The 24,433-nt window shown below is 48.5% G+C and overlaps 1 protein-coding gene across 2 annotated transcripts; it reads right to left on the reverse strand.

Annotated features, from left to right (window-relative positions):
* Positions 1-300: 300 nt before the first annotated feature.
* LMBR1L (limb development membrane protein 1 like) lies at positions 301-13,740 on the reverse strand. 2 transcript variants are annotated; one of them, XM_044227439.1, is made up of 17 exons: positions 13,366-13,740; positions 9,891-9,975; positions 8,813-8,843; positions 7,641-7,780; positions 7,343-7,446; positions 6,364-6,490; positions 5,128-5,196; positions 4,923-4,987; positions 4,533-4,605; positions 4,358-4,441; positions 4,186-4,262; positions 3,335-3,412; positions 3,108-3,181; positions 2,782-2,872; positions 2,609-2,675; positions 1,102-1,263; positions 301-898 (listed from the first exon to the last, which is right to left on the reverse strand). In XM_044227439.1, the coding sequence occupies exons 1-17, from the start codon at positions 13,435-13,437 to the stop codon at positions 831-833; spliced, it is 1,467 nt and encodes a 488-aa protein (XP_044083374.1). In that variant the 5' UTR covers positions 13,438-13,740; the 3' UTR covers positions 301-830. The 2 variants fall into 2 exon arrangements, with proteins under 2 accessions (XP_044083374.1, XP_044083373.1); XM_044227438.1 differs by having other exon boundaries at positions 8,813-8,846.
* Between the last annotated feature and the right edge of the window lie 10,693 nt (positions 13,741-24,433).

Consider the following 24,433-nt stretch of genomic DNA (forward strand, 5'->3'; position numbering starts at 1 on the left):
ACAGGGAGAAGTTATCCCATTCTTACAGCCATGCCCACTTACCGCCAATAACCAAAGCACAGAAACAAGCTTTGAGTACAAGATTCAGACGACCAGCCAGCTTTAAGCAAGGCTAAAGGAGGAGGAGGTTCCCACTGCCTAATTGTATGACCTAATACTAGACCCAAGTCCCTAAAAGGTACTAAGAATGCAGATGGAGGAAAGGGGAAAGGATGTTAGGCAGGATCTCTCTGTTCTTCTCAGCTGGTAGACTCAGAATTGGTGGGAATAAGGCTGTTCAACAGACACAGAGACAGGCCCTTTAAAAAACCAAAGCAAACCCTGGGATCAACTTTATTGCTGATGGTTGTGGTCTCTTCTTTCCTACACCCTTGTGTCTCTGATGGTCCAAAGCCCCTAAAGGATAGCACAGTGCTTAGGCTCTGCTGGGCCAGAGGCAAGGGAGACAAGCTGCCTCCCAAGTCTGCCTCCAGCTCAGTTTCTCCCCTGTCCCCACCCCACCCTATTGCACATCAAATCATGTAAACATGGCTACGGGCATGGCCCTGAACAGCAGTGAGGCAGATTGATGTGTAAACAGATTTGGGACCAGGAGCCAGACCCAGTCACCCAGCCCCACCCCATGCTGAGGCCCTCAGTTACATTTGGAAAAGCAGGGGGGCCTGGTCCCAAACTCTGGCTCAGATTATGCAACAGTGCAGACAGCTCAGCTCCCCTCTACCACCCTCTCAGATTCCAGGTTCTGAGGTCCACCCACCCTTGGGCACCCCTCCAGGCCTGGGCAGCAGATGGCAGTGTCCAGTTTTCTCCCTCCCACCCCCAGCTGGAAGTCATTGGTGCTGGCTCTTCCGAGATGCCCGGGGAAAACCGGAGACAGGCAACGGCAATCTGTCCAGCCCTGGAGAGGAGGGAGGGTGGGCAGTCAAAAGCAGGGCATGGGCCCAGTCTCAGGGAATAAGACAACCAAGCCATAGAAGGGGTATATGAAGTACATAACAAACAAAGCAGACAGCATGCCACCTCTCCTGCTTGGATGACCCCAGTTCCAGAGGGCCCCACTTCACAACCACCCCATTAGCCTGCACCCCCACTCTCTCTCACCAAAGGCCCGGATCAGCTCTGCCCGCACAGCTGCAGTAAAGGTCTTCACCAGACAGAGAGTGGTGAGGCCTGCGAAGGCTGCGTTGTAGAGGAACACGATGTAGAAATTGCCCAGCCAGTTGAAGCGTCCAAAGTCACCCAGCAGGTCAAAGCGAGTGAGCCCTGAAGTACAAAGGCTGGTATGGGAGTGGGCTCCTCAGTTCCAACTTGGCTCAGAGCCCCGTTTTCTGCTGCCTCCTAGTGGCCACATCTCAACACTGCAATTGACAGGCTGGCCTTTCCTATGTATTAACTCATCCTCCTTCCCAACTTGTTCTCAGAGGGAGTTATGGCTGTTGAAGAAAGTGTCAGCAGCTAGGCTTGCTCCAACTTCCCTTCCAGAGTTCGGCATCTTCTCCAGTGGGACCCTCTCTGGCACCATGTGTCCCGAAGAGCAACCTGGGCCCGCCACTTGTTCCTGGGCCGGAAACCTAAAAGCTGGTCACCCTGTGTAGAGGCTAAAGAGCTTCAACTCAGATCAGGCTGGTTTGGTTCAGATAAAACTCCACCCCTAACTGATTGTGTGATCTGCAGCAGATTCCATAAATTTCTGTGCCTCAGTTTCTTGGACTATAAAGTAGGGAAAATAATGGGACTGTGAGAATTAAATGAAACAACACATACAAAGCACAGTATGTGCCAGGCACTATTCTAACACTTGAGCCCTTAATCATCATAATAATGTTATCACAAGTCCAAATTCTGGGGCCATCACCCACTTAAAAAATATTCTTACCTGCATCCAATCTAAAGGAACTAACTAGTGGACCCATAAGCCTAGTTTCCTACTGAAAACCCATGGCATAAATACAATGGTACAGTGGAGACAGTGTGAACAGAAAAGAACCAAACAAAACTGATGTAAATACTAAATCACTTAGGAAATGTGGTTCATGATGTGGTGAAGGGAGAACTCCCATACTACCCTAGGGAGAACTATTACTTTTGAACTTTTGAACATTTTTTACCAGGAAATTCTAGATGATAGCTCTGAACGTGGGAGAAGGACTGAGTGTGTTGTTCATGTCCCAGTGTGTAGAAAAAGCACTGGACTGGTGTTTAAGAGACAAGGGTTCTAGCCTGACTTGGCCTTGCTTTAAGTGAGCTGTATAGCTAGGTACACTGATCAGCTTCCCTCTTTTTTGTCTTTAGAAGATGAGAATGTTTACTGAGGATCCAGCTCACAGGAAGATTTGGGGGAAAACGGTGCTTCTCCACCAAAAAATGGAAGTAAACAGGGGAGGCTTGTGGGATACAACTAATGGGAAGGTATGAGCTTTATAGCAACACTATTCTGAAGCTCAACAGAGGCATTTTACAGAGCCTCAATTTCTCCATCTCTATAATGGGGGTACTATCTCCTCATAGGTTGTTGTGGGAATTAGAGAGAGAATATATATAAAATGTATGCTTAGCACCAGTAGGTACTCAAGAAAAGCCAATTCCCTTACCTCCTCTTGGTACTTACCCAGGGTTCGAGAAAAGACAGGAAGCGCTGAGCTTAGGACCAGGAGACAGACACAGTTCCCAATTATCTAGGTGGGATGGGAGGAAGGAAAGGGAAGGTGAAGGTAGCAGAGCTGTCAGTACCTCGCACCCATGCACGCCCCCAGGAGGCTTCCTTTATTCCCGCCTAGCTACCTGTGTCATGGCTGTGTCGTGCCATCTGGGCCGCAAACTCCGGAAGAATGGAGAGCTGTAGAATCCCACAACTGAGGATACCATCAGGTAACTGCCACGAAGTTAAGGAAAAACTGGCCAGGTCCTAAGGATGAACGCCTCATCTCAAAGGGAATGGACCTCTCCCCTAACCTTCCTTTCAAATAAAGTCTTTTTTTCCTTCTTCCTGAGCTGCAAGGTGGGTGAAGACTTGCCCCCTTCCCCATCATTCCCACCACACCTCCCCACCACAGTCCCAGGAGACAGGTTCAGTGAACAGAGGCAATGGTGGGTTTCCAGAAGGATACAAGATGAGTATAACCTGAATGACGGCACCAAAGGCGCCCAGCTTGGAGAAGGAGACCTGGCCCAGGGAGGCATCCTGAGAGATAGAGTGGCACCACTATGGAGTACTCCCTGCCAGGAACATCACCCAGCACCCAGCACCCAGCACCCAGACTTCCCTCCGGTCTCAGCTTTTGTCTCCCACCCCAGCCTTTCTTAAGCCCTCCCCAAAAGATACACAGTCCAGTACCTGCATGCCCCGGGGCATGGCAGCCTCATCAATGAGCAGCTCCAGGATGTGGATGGCCACAATGAGCACAGAGAGGCCCTGTGGGAAGCAAGGTCATGGACTCCCATTCCTGCCCCAGCCCACAGCTATCCTGAGAGCTGAATGTTAAGAACAGACACTCTAGGGGCACTTGGGTGGCTCAGTGGGTAAAAGCCTCTGCCTTCGGCTCAGGTCATGATCCCAGGACCCTGGGACTGAGCGCCGCATTGGGCTCTCTGTTCAGCGGGGAACCTGCTTCTCTTCCTCTCTCTGCCTGCCTCTCTGCCTACTTGTGATCTCTGTCTGTCAAATAAATAAATAAATAAATAAATACAAACGAACAGACACTCTAGTCCAACATTTCCTTTCCCACTAGCTGTGTGGGACCTCTTCAAGGTTATTGTTAGCAGCAGAGCACCTTAGAGGGTAGTGTAAGACACGCCCTTTCCCGGTGGGAGGATGGCAAGAAATTTGACTAGAAAAACGTACCTCCTCCCCCAGATTGATGAAACTTATTTCCAAGTCCAGAACATGGCATGGCAAGTGGAGGGATGGACAGATTTCAACCCTTATTTTCACCCCAGAGAAAACCTGCGTAACTACTCAGTGGCCATCTATGACCTTAGGCAAACTCCTTCAGTCCTGTTTCTTCACCTACAAAATGGGTATCAGTGGGCTCAGTACAGGGCAGGACACAAAGGAGGCAATAAGGGAGAGGCGACTGCTATTACTGATGATAACTGGGTCCATGCATCTCCTCCCTCCTCCCTGAGAAGACCTACAGTAGTCAAGAGCCTGCCATTCCTCACCCCCACCGGGAATGGAATACCTACCGTTAGCACCAGCAAGCACAGCATGGCCAGAGGGTAGCCCAGATTCCGCTGCCAGGCTGAGGCCTTCCGCCGCTTCTCTGCGTGGAGATGGAAAGCTGTTAGTGAGGGCCTAGACTGACGGGCTACTCTCCCTGGGGAAACACAGGTATCCTCATCCTACCAACCTACATACCCAGCAGGACCCTCTGTGTCTGCAGAGCCAGGACCTGTCTGTGCAGCAGCTCCACATCCAAATGCAGCCAGCAAGAGGTGGGATCTGAGGGCAGAGAAGATGGGGCGGCCTCCCAGTCCTGTAGCCCCCACCCAAGCCATAGCCCCTAACCCAGCCAGGGGGAACCACGACTCACTGCAAATCCTGCGGGTTAAAGCTGCCTCCTCAAAGGCTGAGCAGTACAGCTGCTCCTCTAGGTCTTCTAGCAGCTGGGGACAGGGGAAAGGGAGGGACTAACTGTCAGAGGCTCCCCGATCCTGAGGGCACCAAGGAGACCCCTGCTCATCCCAGGCTCCACAGTCTCATTCACCACCCTGTGGTCAGAAGCTTGATCCAGGCCCTCCCAACTGCCTTTTGCTCTGCCTTGCATGTCTGGTGACCAGCCCCAGATGGCGGGAAGGGGTGAAGGATACAGGAGCCCGCAAAGGCTGTGGCCTTCCACAAGGTGTGTACTACACAACTGTAGGGTAGCTTTACTGTCTGGCTCTAGCTTTGCAGGAATCAAAGGGCAAAGAGCACTACATACCCGAGGCTTGACCAGTAGCTTCCCAGTGACCGAGAACATGCGGGCGAGACCTAGTGGAGTACACACTGTGGGAACAGAAGCCAGTTACCAACCAGACCCTTCTCTCCACCACTTCCCCTACCCACCCTTCTATTCCCTCTCCTTCCACCCTGGTTACTTTGATCCACGGACCTTGCCCATTCCCTCCAAGACCCTCAACACTCACCCAGGAGTAGCAGGACCCCAAGAAAGGAGATACAGGAGTAGAGGTAGGGGAGGTAGTACTCCCAGAAGTCTAAGGGTAAAAAAGAAGTATGTCAGTTTTTCTTCCTGGGGGCTGCTGGGCCTCAGCGACTAGCAAGGACACCACACATAAGCCTACAAGGGTTAGGAAAGTAATGGTGAATGAGGAAAGCTGGCCTAGTGTCAGCAGAAGAGGGAGCAGTAGGGCTACAGCAAACTGGAGGCCCTAAGTCGTATCTAGAGAACACAGCTACAGGGGTGCCGGGTGGCTCAGCCAGTTAAGTGTTTGCCTTTGACTCAGGTCATGATCCCAGGGTCCTGAGATCAAAGACTGTATCGGGCTCCCTGCTCAGTGGAGAAACTACTTCTCCCTCTCCCTCGGGCCCTTCCCCTTCCATTCATGCTCTCTCTCTCTCACATAAATAAATAAAATCTTTAAAAAATAAGATGGGGGACGCCTGGGTGGCTCAGTTGGTTAAGCAGCTGCCTTTGGCTCAGGTCATGATCCCAGGGTCCTGGGATCGAGCCCCACATCGGGCTCCTTGCTTGGCAGGGAGCCTGCTTCTCCCTCTGCCTCTGCCTGCCTCTTTGCCTGCCTGTGCTCGCTGGCTCTCTCTCCCTCTGTCTCTGGCAAATAAATAAATAAAATCTTTAAAAAAAAAACAACAAAAAAAGATGGAAGGGGTGCCTGGGTGGGTTAAAGCCTCTGCTTTTCGGCTCAGGTCATGATCTCAGGGTCCTGGGATCGAGCCCCGCATCGGGCTCTCTGCTCAGCAGGGAGCCTGCTTCCCTTCTTCTCTCTGCCTGTCTCTCTGACTATTTGTGATCTCTGTCTGTCAAATCAATCAATCAATCAATCAATAAAAAAGATGGCAGGGGAGGAACATAACTGCTATTAGGCCCAGTCCCCAGGGTCTAGTGAGGCTGGATCCTCAACCTTGTCAGGCAAAGCCACAAATCTGGATATTAATGTGAAATCTCTCCACTTTTGCATGTCAGCAACTGACTCATTTATATTTTTAATCATTGCGTGGGCCTGAGGGATCATTTCTGCAGGTTGGACTTGTCCTGATGTCCATCAGTTTGAAACTTCAGTCGAAGGAACACCGTCCCAACCTTCCCCACCTGAGAGGGATACGGTTGCTCTAGGCAGGGGAGCGCATCAGCCAAGTGCAGAGCCACTCAGCCTGGAGAGAGGAGAGGAAGCCGGCCCTCTCACCATAGAGTGACTCCCTGCTGGCCTTGTTGTTGTCCACAATGGCCGATGCCACCCATACCATACCCAGCACCAGTAGGGTGAGGAGCATCAACATCACCACCGTCTCGTAGACCCGGCCCAGGACACCCTATAGGAGGAAGCAACACGTGAGGGGCAGGATCAACACCAGGGGAAGGAAGGAGACATGGGCTGGCATGGGCTAGGGAAACCAGAGACAGCTGGATTCAGGAGATAGGGAAGGGCATCTCCCTCTTATTGCGCCAAATTGCTCCATCCTCCGACCCTACATCTAGGGCCAATCCTCATGCCAGACAGTCCTCATGGGCAACCCCCACTCCCCAGATCCCTTCTGCATCCTGCATCCTGCCTTGCCATGGGAGGCTGACCCCAGAGGGCTGCATCACACAAGCTCTTTGCCCTCTGGTTCAGCCTGCCCAGCGAGGAGGATAGGCAGGGCAGTGGAATGTAGAGAGAGAGGGGGATCGGTAGTTCAGTTTCCTTCAATCTCTGTTACTATGGTTTTGGCAGTAGCTGTGAAGTACCTCCCAGCTTCAACTATCAGCGGGTTCCAGAAACTATGTCCTCCTTTCGTTTTCACAGGCCTAAGGGTGGTAATGACTTCCAGCTAACAGTAGTACCTCAAATTCATTATTGATCCCTTTAACTCTGACTGAACCTCTGCAAATCGTCTTTGTTAAAATCTCTTCAGTGGGGCACCTGGGTGGCTCAATCAGTTAAGTACCCGACTCTTCTTTCGGCTCAGGTCATGACCTCAGGGTTGTGAGACTGAGCCCCATGTCAGGCTCTGCACTGGGTGTGGAGCCTGCTTAAGACTGTCTCTCTCCCTCTGTTCCTCCTCCTCCCTATCTAAAATAAATAAATAAATAAATAAGATAAAATTAAGTAAATCTCTTCAGTTGACCCATCTGAGTAGAATTCTGTTTCCTGCCTAAATTGATTGATATATTCCCCCACTCACCTTTCTGGAGCCAGCGAAGCCCTCAGACTCAGTGAAGAAGTATGCAAAGGGCATGAGGAAGATGAGGGACAGGTTGGAGAAGAGAAAAATGAGGTTCCAGAGGCCTAGAGCAAAAAAGGAAAAGCAGAGGTGGTTGGGCGGGGGGAAGATGGGGCAACGACTTATGGGGGACTGACCATGTGGTGGAGGAGGGGGCAAGGACAGGGTGATATAGGACTCATTAGCTGAGGCTGCCCATGTCTGCATGAACCTAGGCTGTTCCCTATCACCACCCCAAGCTGCAATCTGAGCCACGTACCATGGATGAGGGAGCCATTAAGCCACTGGATATAGTAGTTCCGAGGCAGTGAGAGGAGCACCTCGTTGCTGATAATGGAGAAGGGCAGGAGCAGGACAGCACCCAGGGCGACGGCCAGGGTAAAGGTGCAGAGCTCGAACCTGGGCAGGGAAATGGGTAATGCCCTTGCTTAGTTCAGACACTCACTTCCTGGGCCCAAGAATTCCCTGCTCATCCCCCTCGGTACCTATGGTTTCTCCTGAACTACCTGCAGCAGCGAAAGACAGAGGGAAGGAGCCATGCACCTGAGGCTCTACCGACTGCCCCCTAAACTCCCCCCCCCCCCCCGCAGCAGCAAAGTCTTGCCACAGGGACGGGTACACCTTAGGCATTCATGTCATGGGTCATGACACTTGCCCAGACTATCCCCAGGAATGCACTTCTCCTACACACACCTGCCTGGTACAGTAGGCATGCCAAGCTAAGGGGCTTGTCTTCTATTCTCTGCTCAAAGATATGGGTTTCTGAGTTTGCTTTCTCTAGCCTAAACAAGAGCAGGGTCACCCCATATGGCTAGCCCCTGCACGAAGGCACCAGGCAAAGGGGGAAAAGAAGAACCTGAAACCCAGCTTCATAGCCAAGGCTTGTGTCCATGGCTGCCTCAGGTGAAAAGAAGAGACACTTTTACTTAGTTGGCCCACCAAGGGGGGAAGGTTGCCTTCTTTTAATCTGCTGACTGGAGGGGTCGTCTCTGTATTTTCCCTGTATGTGCTAAAGAATAATAACCGCCTGCAGCAAGGGCCATCCTGTCAGAACCAAGCCCCCCTGCCCCTGAGGGTTCCACCTTCCACATCCCCTGCTCTAGTCCATTTGTCTACATCCCTGCCCCACTCCTTCCCTGATGACCACTGGGAAGCGAAGCCAAGCTGGAACCATTTCCGGTGACTCAGGCCCCAGCTCACAGTTCCTGGCCAAGAGGCTCCCAGAAACTCCTGGCCTAACTGGGGAGACAGGAACAACAACTTTTCCAAGCGTCCCCAGGGTGAGGTAAAGCCGGAAGAAGCCAGAAATGGGGTGGAAGCAGGAACCTTCTCTTCACTGTGTGACACCCCATTCTCCCCCTAGCTCCAAGAGTCACACTATCCCAGCTTCTAAAGGCTCCTAGTACCAGAAGCTGGGGCAGCAACACTTACGCAATCTTGTTGACTGTGGCATCTTCATCGTCTACTACGAAAGAGAGAGAGAGAGAAAGGCATGGGGAAAAGGCAAGACATCAGTGGGCAGCTCTGGGGACCATCTGTGCTGCCGTGTGCCCTCCTGTCCCCTCCCTGCCCCAGAAGAAGGGCCTGGGCTACACAGGCAGAGTTGGCCTGAGGCTCTGGGAGAGTTCACACTATGAACCCCGCAACATATTCTCTGGCCAAGGTGGCATGTTAAAGATCTGTGTCCCAGGTGGAAAGAGTACAGGCCAGAAATTCTCTCACTTCTGTCTCTCCCCATTATCTCTCTCTTTGTAGGTTCCTCTTTGTAAGCTGGAAATATCAGAAACAACCAGTCTGGGCAGCTGATGACATCAGTGGCTGGGGGCAGCAAAGGGAAATGAGGCAGGTGGGGGGGCGGGATTCACAGGGAAAGTCCTCAGGAGAATTATACTGAGGAGTAGCTGCCTTCTTGGGTGGGGGTTCATGAAGCCTTCTGGAGGGGAGGAAAGACTGAGGCCAGGACAGAATGATCTGGACAGGCTGGGGCTAGGAACTGGGGCCAACGTGTCCCCCCAAATCGTACAATGCCTACAGAAGGAAAGCTCCAATCTGAGCACATTTATGCCCTCTATAAAGAGAAAGGCCACCATCACCAGGTACTAGGGTCCCCAGTGGTCAGGTAGGTCTCTGTTCCTGGGTGTAAGTGTTCTAGATGAGGACAGAGTTTGTGCCCATGATTACACTGTCCATTTTAGGTTCCCAGAGGGCTTTCACATTAACTATCTCACACGAGGTCAGTGAACTGGTTAGAGACTGTTAGGCCCATTTTGTAGAGAAGGGTCAGGAAAGTTACAGGACTTTCCCGGGGGCTTTATTCATTGCAGACCCTTCTGTATAGAATACCACCTTGCCCCAGGCTGTGGAAGAAGTGAAGCAGAACAAGCGAAGTTTCCAGAACAGCCATCCTTTCTTTCCCTGCAGGCACCATGGGCCCACTCCCCTGAGGCTGGCCCCATGGCAACAGGAACATCGGCAACGAGCAGGGAAAAGGGAGGGCAGTCACAGGTACCTGTGGTGAACTCAGCAGGCTTCCTGAAGTGGGTCAGGGCGATGTGGCAGAGGATGTAGAGTGTCGCAAACAGAAGTGTTGAGATCTGCGGCAGAGTGTGAGCTGGGATGAGAAGCTCTTATCTCCAACATATTCCAGAGCCCCACTGGCCTCTCTGTTAATTCTATGGAGTCACTTTCCCAAAACAAGGCTCCACACTTCTAGGGGTTCCATCTTTCTCCCCAGCATTTCCTTCTAGTCAGGGTCCTCAGGGACTTCTAAGAAGCAGCAGACAGAGGATAGGGAGACAGTACTATGTCCTGCCCTATGAAGCTTTGCCCTGGAGAAAACAGTTTCAGCTGAAGCCTGGTTGGTAAATAGAGAAAACTCTTAGAGATGCACAAACACACATACCTGAAACGGGCCACAGAATCAGAGGGAATTTACTCCTGGCACATTATTGAAAAGGGAAGTAGGTTTCAAGGAAGAAGGGGATGTGTGCACTGTCCTGACACTCTGCTCCTCCTCCCATTCCTCCCTTGCCCCTGCTGCCACTTTGACCCAAGCTCCAGGGAAGAGTAAGTAGGAATCATGTTCCTAGACTAAGTCAGAGTTTCTAGGGGTGCCTGGGTGGCTCAGTTGGTTGGGCATCGTCTGCCTTTGGCTCAAGTCATGATCCTGGGGTCCTGGGATCAAGTCCTGTGTCGGACTCCCTGCTCCATGGGGAGTCTGCTTTTCCCTCTCCCATTGCCTCTCTTGCCAGCTTGTGCTCTCACTCTCTCTCTTTCAAATAAATAAATAAAATCTTAAAAAAAACAAAAAAGAATTTCTACTCTGTGTTTATTCAGGGGCCCTGAAAGATCAGGTCTGCTCTGGGCCAACCCAGAGCCTCATTTAATCCCCCACCCCTAAGAGTGGACCTTAGTTGGGGCCCAACATCTAAAACCTACAATGTTTCTAGAGCCACATCAGACCTTTTAAAGGTTGTCAATTCCTGGTCCTTATTAAGTGACTTCCAGCTCTAGAGCCAGGTTGTCCCCATGCCCCTGGGCAACTGGACTTCCAATCCACAGGCAGCACTTGGCCAGGTTAGTCTGCACATGCATGCATCCCTACACTGCCCCAGGTAAGCTACTGTTGCCAAAGGGAGGAGTCGCCGGTCAGCCTGGCCCTACAATCAATGCCAGAGAGCCTTGAGATATTATTGCATGTATTTTTTATTTTTTTAACTAGTTTATTTAAGTAATCTCTACAGTTGACACGGGGCTTGAACTCACAACTCTGAGATTATGAGTTGCACACTCGGGGCATCTGAGTGGCTCAGTCAGTTCAGCATCTGCCTTCAGCTCAGGTCATGATTCCAGGTTCCTGGGATCAAGCCCCATATTGGGCTTCCTGCTCAGCAGAGACTGCTTCTCCCTCTCCCTCTGCCTGACGCTCTGCCTACTTGTGCTCTCTCTCTGTCAAAAATAAATAAATAAAATCTTTAAAAAAAAAAGAAAGAAAAGGAGTTGCACACTCTTCCAACTGAGCTAGCCAGGCACCCTGCCATGTTATTGCATATAAAGTATGCCAAGAGGGGCGATGGGTGGCTCAACTGGTTAAGTTAAGCCACCTGCCTTTGGCTCAGGTGATGATTCCAGGTTCCTGGGGCTCCCTACTCAGCAGGGAGCCTGCTTCTGCCTCTCCTCTGCCCCTCCCCACCCCTGCTCCTCTTTTCTGTCTCCCACTCTCTCTCATTCAAATAAATACATAAAACCTTTTTAAAAAATGAATAAAGTAAGCTAAGAAAGCAGGATCAGTCTCCTGGGTCCTATAGTCTCCAAGAGGAGCTGACCCCCCAAGGAATCTGCACACACTTATCTACACACGGAAGGAAGAAGTCAAAGAGACCCAAGGAGAGTGACAAGTCTAGAACAAAATTTTAGCTTTTAGCATTAGGGAAGTGGAGTAGAATGAGTTACTCAGATTGTACTGAAGATTTTCTACTGCCTAGTGCTCCCTCTGCCCTTGGGCTTGCGTAATAGCCAGGAAGGTGGGAGGGCTCAAAAGGTCAGGCTGGAGCTCCACGCAGTTTCAGCAGAGGCTAGGTCATTCTCTAGAGCAGGGGATGGGAGCCAGGTGGGGGAGGCACCAGAAGTCTACAAGCTGCCCTTGGCCAGCACTGATGTCCTCAACTAATAGGACTAAAGAATGGGGGAGACATTTAGGAGGCTGCTTCTCTGTCCAAGGTCTCATCCCTCCCTGTTCTCTAGGAATGTGGGCCTCTGTCCCTACAATGTTTCAAGGCCTGGGTGTGTCTTCATAACATGCCCAACCTTACCATGTGGGACTATCCATTAAGGATCACACAAGGAAAGCTGATCTGGAGTTCCACACATGGACGGGTACATTCCCTACTTTTCAGTCCTCCCAGATAAGAACAGACCTAGTTAGGTGGTGGCTCACTTTGCTCCTCCCTCCAGTCTGAGGCTGCAGGGCAGACTGAGGAAAAATAAAGGATGACCCTATCAGTGGGTTCCCTCTACTCATTAATACTTCTGTCCTTCCAAACCTTTCTTTTTTTCCTTCCATTTAGTGTTTGGGGGTGAGGGCTACTCTGAGGAACTCTGAGGAAAGACATAGGGGAGAGATGAGAATTGAAAGCAGGCCTGAGAAATCTGCAGCTCCCTAAGTACCCCGCCCCGGGGGTTCCCCTGGGCCCCAGAAACAAGGAGTCCATCGCTGTGTGGCAAATTCAGCTGTTGCACAAGGTGGCAGTGGGGGAGTGGGGAACGCAGCCTGCTGCCTCTGGAGCTCTGGGGAGGAGGGGGACCACTCAGAGGGAAAATCCCTGAATGGCTGGGGAGCTAGAAACCTCGGCTTACGGAGTTTCCAACAAGCATCAGTGAGGATGCAAAGAAGGAGGTTAACTTAGTAGTTCTCCATCTCTGCACAGTAAAATCCACTCCACAAGAGGCCTTCCTTCCGAAGTGGGAGACCAACCAAAGTGCCCCGTTCCTCTGGCATGCCACCCCTAAAACTCCCAAGTCTTTTCTGGAACGTAGTTCAGCTTTTGGACGTCTCCGCTTCGTCAAACATCAGCGGAATTTGCGGGGTCTCCACAATTAAGCCCATCCCTCTCAGACTATCCGATTACGATCGAAATCACTCGACTCGCAGACCCGTGCCCGGAGGCCCCGCAGGCTCCGCAGGGGTGGGGGACTGGAGGGCGGGCGGGGGGAGGGGCGTGCAGACGGGAGGAACGGAAACCGACCCGCGGCTTTGTTTATCGCGCAGCTCCCCAACTGATCCGATCTAGAGGTTTACCAGCCCGAGCGCGGGTCTTTCTGTCACACCGGGGCCATCCGTCGCTCGCCCCTAGACCACGCAGGACCTGACGGCGCTCTGAGCCCGGGTGGTCGCACTCCGAGCCGAACTTCTCCCTCTCCCGCGACACCCTTGCTTCTCCCCCGCTCGGTCCCAGGTATCGTTCCTGCCCAAGTCCCGTACTCACAATGCACTCGCGAACCCTCTCGTGGAAGAGCTGCTCTCGCACGGATAGCACTTCGTAGTCAGCTGCTTCCATACTCCGTTCAGCATGACTGGGGCGGGGGTGTCTCCGGGCCCGGGGTGGACGAGCGGGGATGAAGCCGCCGCTGCCAAGCACCCGGACCCAACCAAGGACCTTTCCTCGCAGCCTGCGACGGAAACTCGGGGTAATCTGGAGCTCAGATTCAGTCGTCCGGACGCCTTAAAGGGGCAGGTACTACGCGCCTCGTTTTAAAGGGCCCCGGCCCCCTCCGCTCCCTCCCCTTTAAGGTCCGGACTCCTACAACTTTAACGCAAACACCCTCCAACAAGCTCGCAACGAGGAAGCGCAGGTGCTGGTTCTATCTACCGGAGATCCCCTGACGCCACAAGGGATGGGCGGGTTTCTTCCAGAGAGCGGGGTTCATTGGCTCCTAAGCGCTGCCCCTCATCGCTAGAGGAACGTTGATTGGCTTGCCTCGAGGAGGGGGGCAGGATCTTTGGGGCCTTTGAGCGCTAGCTCTGAAACTAAGCAGCCGTCTCGTTCAGCTCCTGCGGTTGGGAGAGGACGGTTCCTGCATTTTCCGAGCAAGCAAGATTTTAATTTGACTGTGGTTAAATGAACCATTTGGATCCGGCCAGCCAGGCAGGATGTGAGGGCACCAAGGGGGTTCCGAAAGGTACTGCTGCTCAGTAACCCAAGGCCTGTAGCAGCATTTTCTGAAACCGAGTTTCTGTTGGTGTGGGACCCCTCCCTTCCACTGCTAGGAGTTTTCACGCACTTTCGTGGGAAGCCTAGTGCTTGCTGGAACAAATACTGAAGAAAAGTGGGTAAAGAACCACAGGAATATCCTTCTGAAACTTTGAGGAACTACCCCTGGGGGACTATTGCTTAATGGGGCTGAGTCAAATGTTAGCTGACCTCCTACTCGGAGCCACTCACCTTACAGACTTTTATCTCCTTTGGACATCACCAGCCTTTCAGAGGAAGGTATGATTAGCATTGTAGAGATTAGAAAATGGTGAGACGTTGTTACGCGCCAAGGTCACACAATTAAGGAATGCCAGTTACCTTCCTGAGACCTTGGAATATGTACCGTTGGGGAGGTTCCACCTTTATGGACTTGAACGCCTTCCTCTAAATTGGATAAGCAAGGGAAACTCCAGAGAAGGACAGAGTTTTGCAAACTGCCCTAGTGATGGGTAAGAGCCCAATTGTAAAGGCGTAGAGTGCATCCAGTTATAACTGAACGAGAGTCAGAGGCCAGAATTAACAGCTGAATTCTGTACCCTGGTAACTTTGACAGAGCAAGTTATTTTTGTCCCTTTTTTGCTTCCCCACTGATTTGCAGCTGAAACGTGGGAAATAAAAAGCATGTACGTGTATATACGTATATGTACACAGATATATATCTGTGTATACACATTTGTCTTTGGTGATAGCAAGATAATGAGAGGAGGTAAAGAGCTGATTTCCCTCTTAGCAACCAAGCTTGGGGTGAACTGAGCTCCAGCAGGAAGAGTGGATAGTTAGAAAGAGATGAAGCTAACTGGCTGGGTCCTGGCATCTGCTGCAAGGAAGAAAAGGAGAGCACAGGGAGGCAGTTTGGGCCTATCGAGTGTGTTTTAGGAATAAACATACTGTGTTTCATTTGGCTTAAGGTGGTTTTTTTTTTTTTTTTTAAGATTTTATTTATTTCTTTGACAAACAGAGATCACAGGTACGCAGAGAGAGAGGAAGGGAAGCAGGCTCCCCGCTGAGCAGAGAGCCTGATGTGGCTAGATGCCAGAACCCTGGGATCATGATTGAGCCAAAGGCAGAGGCTTTAACCCACTGAGCCACCCAGGCTTAAGGTGTTTTTAACAAATCAGAACAAACATTTAAAAATCAGGATACCGGGGTGCCTGGGTGGCGAAGTGGTTTAAAGCCTCTGCCTTCGGCTCAGGTCATGATCCCAGAGTCCTGGGATGGAGCCCAGAGCCCCAGGGAGCCTGCTTCCCTTCCTCTCTCTGCCTGCCTCTCTGCCTACTTGTGATCTCTGTCAAATAAATAAATAAAATCTTTAAAAAAAAAAAGAAAAATAAAAATCAGGATACCTTAGGGGCGCCTGGGTGGCTCAGTGGGTTAAAGCCTCTGCCTTTGGCTCGGGTCATGATCCCAGGGTCCTGGGATCAAGCCCCACATGGCATAGGGCTCTTTGCTCAGCAGGGAGCCTGCTTCCTCCTCTCTCTCTGCCTGCCTCTCTGCCTGCTTGTAATCTCTGCCTGTCAAATAAATAAAATCTTTAAAAAAAAAAATCAGGGGCGCCTGGGTGGCTCAGTGGGTTAAGCCGCTGCCTTCGGCTCAGGTCATGATCTCGGTGTCCTGGGATCGAGTCCCGCATCGGGCTCTCTGCACAGCGGGGAGCCTGCTTCCCCCTCTCTCTCTCTCTGCCTGCCTCTCCGTCTACTTGTGATTTCTCTCTGTCAAATAAATAAATAAAATCTTTAAAAAAAAAATCAGGATACCTTAAAAATTCAGATTTCTGTCTCTTAGAAGATCCGGCAGAACTGGGCAACAAGGACATACGGCACAGTAGATGGGGCAGGATGTGCTCCGGTCTTCCACAGTCCCTATCACTTGGGTAAAACCTCCCCAGTTTTTCCATTTATATTGTCACCCCAGCTGTGCATTGGAGGTTGTGACCTATGCTAACTCCTCTCTACTGCTTCAACTTACTGCCATCTTCACCCCGGCCTTTGGTCACTTCTGGGTGGATCCTGCCAAGCTCTTTCCTTCCTTAAGGTTCTGTACTTGATATTTCCTCTTCCTCTTCCCCTTCCCAGTTTGTTTTGGCTGACTTCAGTCGCTTTCAGGTTGATACCTGTTCAGTCTTATCCCACTACATTATCTAAAGCAACCTAATTTTGTCACATTATTTATAACAAGTTACCTTAACTTAATTTGCTTGCATTTGTTTGTCTGCCTCCTCCATATAGGCTTGTAAAGGGAAACAATCTTACTTGTCTTTTTATTTTTTTCAAAGGAGGTCCCAGAATGGAATCCAATACAGGGCTTAAACTCCTGACCTTGAGATCAAGGCCTGAGCTGAAATCGAGAGTCAGATGCTTAACAGACTGAGCCACACCGGCACCCCATATTTGTCTTGGTTGTAGTTATTTCCCTAGACCTTAGCCTGATACACAATACATGTAGACACTCAAATATTTACAGATGTGATTAGAAAAGATAGCAGGCATTGCTGGTAATCAGAAGAGCTGGGTTCTGGGTCTAGCACTGTCATCCTGGGCTATACTTAATGTCAATTGCAAAGCTGGAACACCCTTCAGATTGCTTCTAAATCTAAAAATCAAATGTTCACAGTCCTTTGCAGTTTACAAAGTGCTGTGACATCACCAAAACGACAGACTATTAAATCTGATTCGTACAACAGCTGGTTAGTATAGACTCTGCTTAGAGATTTATCATCCAGAATGTACAGTGATGTACAACTGAAGTAAACTTTAAAAGGCAAAATATCAATAAACATATGAACTTGGAACTGCATAATAGAAGACAAGCTCAAGGTCAGAACAGAGAGAAGAAATCTAGAATACTTTCTAGAGAAAGTAGTTTTGAGCCCAGTGACAATCTGATTTATTTGCTCACAAGTCCTTGAGCCCTTGTTTTCAAATCCACTGAAAGCCCAATAACTTTCTTTTCAATGCCTATGTTTAGGGGTGAGAGATTTTCTGGTTACTGTGTTACTACTCAAAAACTATGCAGAAAGACACTCCATAATAAATTTTTAAACTTACCACATCCCACTTAGTCCAAATCCTATCTACTTGCAAGGCTCAACACTAATAATGTCTTCTCTTCCATTCTTTCCTGAAGGGATTTCTGCCTGTATAGTTTCAGTTATTTAGTTCGGTGAACAATTAGGCATATATGTGGTGTTTCATAACATTATCTTGAGCTATTATTTAAATCTTTTGTATTGTTTAAATTTACCTCCATTTATGTATTTTCTCCTTTCCCCTCTCCTTCAAGAATTGGAAAACCTGGGTGCCTGGGTGGCTCAGTGGGTTAAGCTGCTGCCTTCGGCTCAGGTCACGATCTCAGGGTCCTGGGATCAAGTCCCACATCGGGCTCTCTGCTCAGCAGGGAGCCTGCTTCCTCCTCTCTCTCTCTCTGCCTGCCTCTCTGCCTACTTGTGATCTCTCTCTATCAAATAAATAAATAAAATCTTAAAAAAAAAAGAATTGGAAAACCTGTATTTGGCTTCTAATTAATTAATTCCTTTCCTGCCAACCTCAGTGCAGTTCTAGTAGTAAACACTCAATGTTTGTGGATTCAATCTGCTTATGAGATTAGTAACCCATTCTTCATAAGGAAGAGGCTACCTTGATTATGGAGGGTTAATTTCAACTTCTTCAAGCAACACAAAGAATGGAATTAATCCATACTGAGCCTCCACCAAGTGCTAATTTTTTTTTTAAGATTTTTATTTATTTGACACACAGAGAAATCACAAGTAGGCAGAGAGGCAGGCAGAGAGAGAAGAGGAAGCAGGCTCACCGCTGAGCAGAGAGCCTGATGCTGGACTTGATCCCAAGACCCTGAGATCATGACCCAAGCCAAAGGCAGAAGCTTAACCCACTGAGCCACCCAGGCGCCCCCTCAAGTGCTAGTTATTAATAGATACTTTACAGGGGCGCCTGGGTGGCTCAGTGGGTTAAGCCTCTGCCTTTGGCTCAGGTCATGATCTCAGGGTCCTGGGATAGAGCCCCGCATCAGGAATCTCTGCTCAGTGGGGAGCCTGCTTCCCCCTCTCTCTCTCTGCCTGCCTCTCTGCCTACTTGTAATTTCTGTCTGTCAAAAAAATAAATAAAATCTTTAAAAAAAAAATAAAGGGGCGCCTGGGTGGCTCAGTGGGTTAAAGCGTTTGCCTTCGGCTAAGGTCATGATCCCGGGGTCCTCGGATCGAGCCCCACATTGGGATCTCTGCTCGGCAGGGAGCCTGCTTCCTCCCCTCTCTCTGCCTGCCTCTCTGCCTGCCTCTCTGCCTACTTGTGATCTCTGTCTGTCAAATAAATAAATAAAATCTTTTTTAAAAAAAAGAGTAAAAAAAAAATAAATTAAAAAATAGATACTTTACATAGATTATTTTGTTCAGTGTCAAAAGGACCCTAGAAAATAGACTTTATTGTTTTTAGAGATGAGGAGGAGTCAGTTCAAAGAGATTGAGTAATGTACAAGGGCCAACACCACCAGGTGGTGGAGCTAGGGTTTGAACTTGGCCTGTTTGATTCCAAAGCCTTCCTTTTTCCTGGTATTTTGCTGTTGTCTCTTAGTGGATATATCCCCCACTTCTGTATTCTCCTCATTACTATATTGCTTAGATATTCAGTGTAGTAGAAAGCTAAAACTTGAACTTCAATACCTTCAAGAGCCCTGGAACCCTTCCATCTATATCTTCGAGGCCACTTTTGAGCTTCTCAAGATTTACTGCTGAACAGTAAATCTGCAGCGTGAGAGGAGCAGATAGAAGGCCAGAGGCATCCACTCCCCAAGGTGACTGGGGCAGGAGAGGGACAGAGAGGAGGATTAGGAAAAGTTGCCCTTTTCTTTAAACAGAGATTTCAGAAACCTTCCAGATTATGGATTATCTTCATTTGCTCTTTGCTTACCTACATTTCCTAATTTTTCCCCATAATTTCCTGGGTCCTCAGGAAGAGTTCCTCTGGGGTGAAAATGCTATAGGCTATGCTACTTTGTGTGAATTTTGTTTCCAGGTGTCCCAAATTAATGGTAGTCAAATTATACCTCAAAAAATTCATATTTTTAAAAAGATTTTATTTATTTACTTGAGAGAGAGAGAGAGAGAGAGAGCATGAAAGGGGAGAAGGTCTGAGGGAGAAGCAGACGCCCCGCTGAGCCAGGAGTCTGATTGATGCAGGACTCGATTCCTGGACTTCAGGACCACGACCCAAGCTGAAGGCAGCCACTCAACCAACTGAGCCACCCAGACGCCCCGGACAAAGTGATGATATTAGGAGGTGGGGCCTTTAAGAGGTAATTATGTTTAGATAAAGTACACCTCCCTTGATGGGATTAATGTCCTTCTAAGAAAAGAAAGAGACTAGAGCTTTCTCTCTTCGTCCTGTGAGAGTAGAGCAAAAATGCAAGCTAGGGAGAGCACTCTCACCAGACACTGATTTAAGACTTCCCAGCCTCCAGAACTGTGAAAAATAAGTCTGTTGGTTAAGCCATCCAGTCTAAGGTATTTTGTCGTAGCAGCCCAAGCTAAGGCTGTAAACCTCCTCCTTTCTTTCTGATGGAAATTGGACCAGTTCCTAGAAATGGACCCTCAACTTTGGGATTGCCTTCCTCTCTAGGGTGCCAGGGAAGCTAGAAAACTAGAGGTTTCTTTTAGGTGGAACTACCTGGATCTGAGAGCCTGTTGTTGTCAGCAGGGGTTGGGCAAGGGTTTAAGAAACATGCTTTGAGATATTCTGTTCCTTTGTCCCTACCTATCTCTGACTTTTCAAAAAAATATTTGAGAGGATAGTTGTAATGAAAGATAGGCTTGAAATAGCAGAAAAATTTGAAATCCTGGACTCTGGGAATGGATAGGGATCTTAGAAATCTTCAGTTCTCCCTGTTTGCCATTCATGACATGGATGGCACAGTGGCCCACTGTTGATCCTAGCTGATTATTAGAATGTGAGATGCAGTGTTTTCCCCCCATCTGTTGCTGTGCCCTCTGGGTTTTTGAGAAATGAGGCTGCTGCCATTTCTGGATAGCAGATTTTCATTGGGTTTCTCTATTCTAATCTAAACATCCTCAGTTCTCTGAGTTCCTCTACCCAAGGCTACTTAGCATTCCACTCAGCCCTTGGAGGGAACTCTCTTGCCTTTCTGTATCTTTTTTGAGGTGCCCAGAACTGCATAAACAGTTTGCATAGCAGAACAAATAGTGAAGAGGATTGTGGGAGTGCTCAGCTGCGTAACTTTGCATACTGATGTAAAGATGGAATGTCTAGGGTGACACCTGCCTGCTCTGGCAGCTGGGCCACACTTTGGCCCCTGGCACACATTCATTTAGTCAGTGTGAGCTGGCAGAAATTCCTGCATGCTAGTATCATAAGACACTTGAGAGGGTGAGGGGTCTTATTTATGAAGAATCAGATCTTATTTATGAAGAATGTTGGAAACAATTTTCCCTTCTACCTTTATTTGATATCACTGTCTACCTTTTGGTGTCTTCCTGAGGCATCTTAGATCTTTGGGCCTGGAAAAAGTGGAAAAAAGGGAAGAGAGTGGAGGGGTAGTCATCTCTAGCTTGCAGAGTTAAAAGTTTGAATCTTGGTCCTGGGTGGCTCAGTCAGTTAAACAGCTGCCCTCAGCTCAGGTCATGACCCCAGGGTCCTCAGGTTGAGCCCCGCATCAGGCTCCCCGCTCCACAGAGAGCCTGCTTCTCCCTCTCCCTCTGCCTGTCGTTCTGCTTACTTGTGCTCTCTATCTCTCTGTCAAATAAATAAGTAAAATCTTAAGGAAAAAAAAAAAGTTGAGGGATGTCTGGGTGGCTCAGTTGGTTAAGTGGCTGCCTTCAGCTCAGGTCATGATCCCAGGGTCCTGGGATTGAGTTCCACATCGGGCTCCTTGCTCAGCGGGGAGCCTGCTTCTCCCTCTGCCTCTGCCTGCCACTCTGCCTGACTGTGCTCTCTCTCTCTCTCTGACAAATAAATAAATAAAATCTTAAAAGAAAAAAAAGTTTGAATCTTTGTTCTTGCCCCAAATTAATTCTTGGAATATTTATTGAGTGCCAGTTATGCACTAAGCACCAAGCTAGGTACAGGCCATAGAAGGGTAAACACAATAGATGTAGAGCTTATAAAATCCGACAGGGGGAAAATATATTAATTAAATAATCACACAAATAAATAACTCCAAAATACGATTAATGCTTTGAGAGAAAAAGTGGAAGCTTCTATGCAAATATTTAATGGGGACTCTGAGTCTGATCTATTCTTTAAGTCCTTGAAGAGGTAATACTTCAGTTTCCATCATCAAAGAAAGAGTATGAGAAAGTGAGCAAAGATGGAGGGGGCAGTTATGGCTGTAAAAGGTATTATATAGGTGGAGGGAAGAGTGAAGGCCCCAGGCAGGAATGAGATGAACTCTACTCCATCACAGCTGGACACAGTAACATTTGACAAGCTGTTAGTTGGGAGATGGGTTGGTCAGTTGAGGGATGGGTGGGAAGGGCATTTATTTTGATGTATGGACCAAATGGCAGAGAAGAAATAGCTGGGCCTCACAACACAAAGATACCAGTATCTACATGATAATGTCCACATCATCAGATGGTTATTGACTTTGTGTCAATGAGTTCAGATTGATCTGGCAATCTCCCTTCCTACATGTTGACCCAAGACCACATTTTTATACCCATCCCATCCTGAGGAGTAGAGGCAGGAGTTGAAGTTAAGAGCTTGAGTATGGGAGTTCCTAAATCCTGTGGCTGCCTGATTCATAATGCCCTAGCATGAGGCCTAGGTGCCTCTAGGGATGGACAGAACAACAACAAAAAATGACAAGCCAGAGATGCCAAGTCAGTTACTTCCTGTTTGTTACGTATCTTCTAGGCTCAGCTCCAAGGTGACAGGACAGAGTTCACAAATCTGAGCTCTACTCTTCTGGGCAGAGAACTCGTTGTCAGTGGTGCCATCTGCAGGACATTAAGGAATTTGCCAGGAATTTGATGGGATTGGGAGGGGAAAATGCCATCTCTTCTCTCTCATTCGAGCCTCTTAATCTGACCATGCTCATGTGTCATGATCACAGTTAAAAGTGAAGACAATCTAACCAGAAAGCCCTTCATAGAGCTGAAAGACTCCTATTCCTTCTGAACTTTTAGCAGGCAATATTTAAGGCCCTTGGTCCATCTCTTCTCTCTCATTCGAGCCTCTTAATCTGACCATGCTCATGTGTCATGATCACAGTTAAAAGTGAAGACAATCTAACCAGAAAGCCCTTCATAGAGCTGAAAGACTCCTATTCCTTCTGAACTTTTAGCAGGCAATATTTAAGGCCCTTGGTCCTACAAGACAGGACACAGGGCTATAGTATCACTTCCCTTCTCTGCCAATTAAATCTGTCATTTGTTTAAAAAAAAAATGCACTGGGCTCCTCTCATTTTAAGGTCATCTCAAGGAGGTTAGGAATGCTACATTGTAAAGGCATTTAAGTACTCTGGTGTTTAAAAAAAAGTAGGTGGGAGTAAATCCAGTCTTGATGTGCTAAGGTTAATTATCATCATCATACTCACCATCTGTATGTAAACCCTCCTTGGGCTTATTTCTATTTCTTTTCAAAATAAACTGCTCATTTTTCCTTGGCAGTGGCTTTGGTGTCTCACTGAGTAGAGCTGTCAATTCCTGGGGTGCCCTGTTCCTCATTTCCGAAGCTTAGATGTACATCACTAAGCTTCAAGTCCTTCCAGACTTAATTGTCCTATTTGCCACCCTCTTTTGAAAAAGGCAGAATGGGAATCCGGAGTGCAAAAGGGAAGATAGGTCGGGGTGCCTGGGTAGCTCAGTCATTAAGCACCTGCCTTCAGCTCAGGTCATGGTCCCAGGGTCCTGGGATGGAGCTTGGCATCAGGCTCCCTGCTCAGGGAAAAGCCTGCTTCTCCCACTCCTCCTGCTTGTGTTCCCTCTCTCTCTCTGTCCAATAAATAAATAAAATCTTTGGGGGGGTAGGGAAAATAGGCCTAGAAGGTTAAGGAGAGCCTAATGACAGAAGAAAGAGTCAAGTGACTCAACCTGTTTCCTAGGCCTCTCTACCCTGAAACTCAACTCAGAAGGTGCTTAAAGAGACCTGGGCCTGAAAAGAGAGTGAATATCTTTTACAAAACCCTCAGGTTCGATGTTTGTAGTGGATAGAATAATCTGTCCTAAGAAGGAAATAAATAATCCTTGTTTTTACTTCCATTAGAGCAATCCGTGGGCCATAATCATACCAGGAATTGTGTTGCTGCCAGGTATCAGACCTCGGGGGCCCCCAAAGGAATGCTTCATGACATTTCCTGGCTGCCTTGGCATTTCGTTATAGGCAGCCCCTTCCTCCCCACCCCAGTCCCACACTTGATATTTCATGTCACCAAAGGTTTTGACTGTTAGTAACTACTAATCATTATGTTGCATATAAGATGATTAGGAACGGAGGGAACGGAGGGAATACTGAATTCAAGCAGCCGGTTGGATCAATAACCAAATAATTAGAGAATAAAGAGGATTGGGTAGTTCAAGAAGAAGGTAGATAGGAAGTGTCTCTTCTGAAGATAGCTTAAATTAAAACAACCACAAAGGTTGAAATTTGAGTTTGTACTATAGAAAATGGAAAATCTTTCTAAATTAGAGGTTTCCTCCCTTTTATTTATTTTTAAGACTTTATTTTTAAGTAATCTCTGTACCCAACATGGGGCTCAAACTCACAACCAGGAGATCAAGTCGCACGCTCCTCTGAGACAGCCAGGCATCCAGGTTTCCTCCCTTTAAAAAAAAATGAAATATATCAAGTGTACTGGGAAAAAAAGATTAATATAACCATTATTGTTCTATCCTATAAAAACATTAAATCTTGGGGTTTGTCTGTAACTCCCCCTGATTCTTGCCTCCTGTCAATGTGAAGTTTTCTCACAGACTAAACAGGACTGACATGTGTAACAAATGGGATACTGTAGAAATGAGACAGTGTGACTTACAAGGTTAAGTCATAACATTGCGGTTTCCAACTTACCTTCTCTTGGATCACTCACTCTGGGGGAAAGCCTGCCCCCATGTTCTGAAGACACTCAAGTAGCCCTATTGGAGAAAGGTCCACGTGTGAACTAAGCCCACCTGCCAACAACCAGCACTCATTTGCAAGGCAGGTGGATGAACTGTCCCAATGAAGCACACAGGGAACTGTAGCCTCAGTCAACACCTTGACTTGCAACCTTATGAGAAATCCCAAGACAGAACTAGCCAGCTAAACCACTCCTTAATTCCTGACCCTCAGAAAC

This window comes from Neovison vison, chromosome 12 (assembly GCF_020171115.1).
Source record: "Neovison vison isolate M4711 chromosome 12, ASM_NN_V1, whole genome shotgun sequence".
Lineage (NCBI taxonomy): Eukaryota > Metazoa > Chordata > Mammalia > Carnivora > Mustelidae > Neogale > Neogale vison.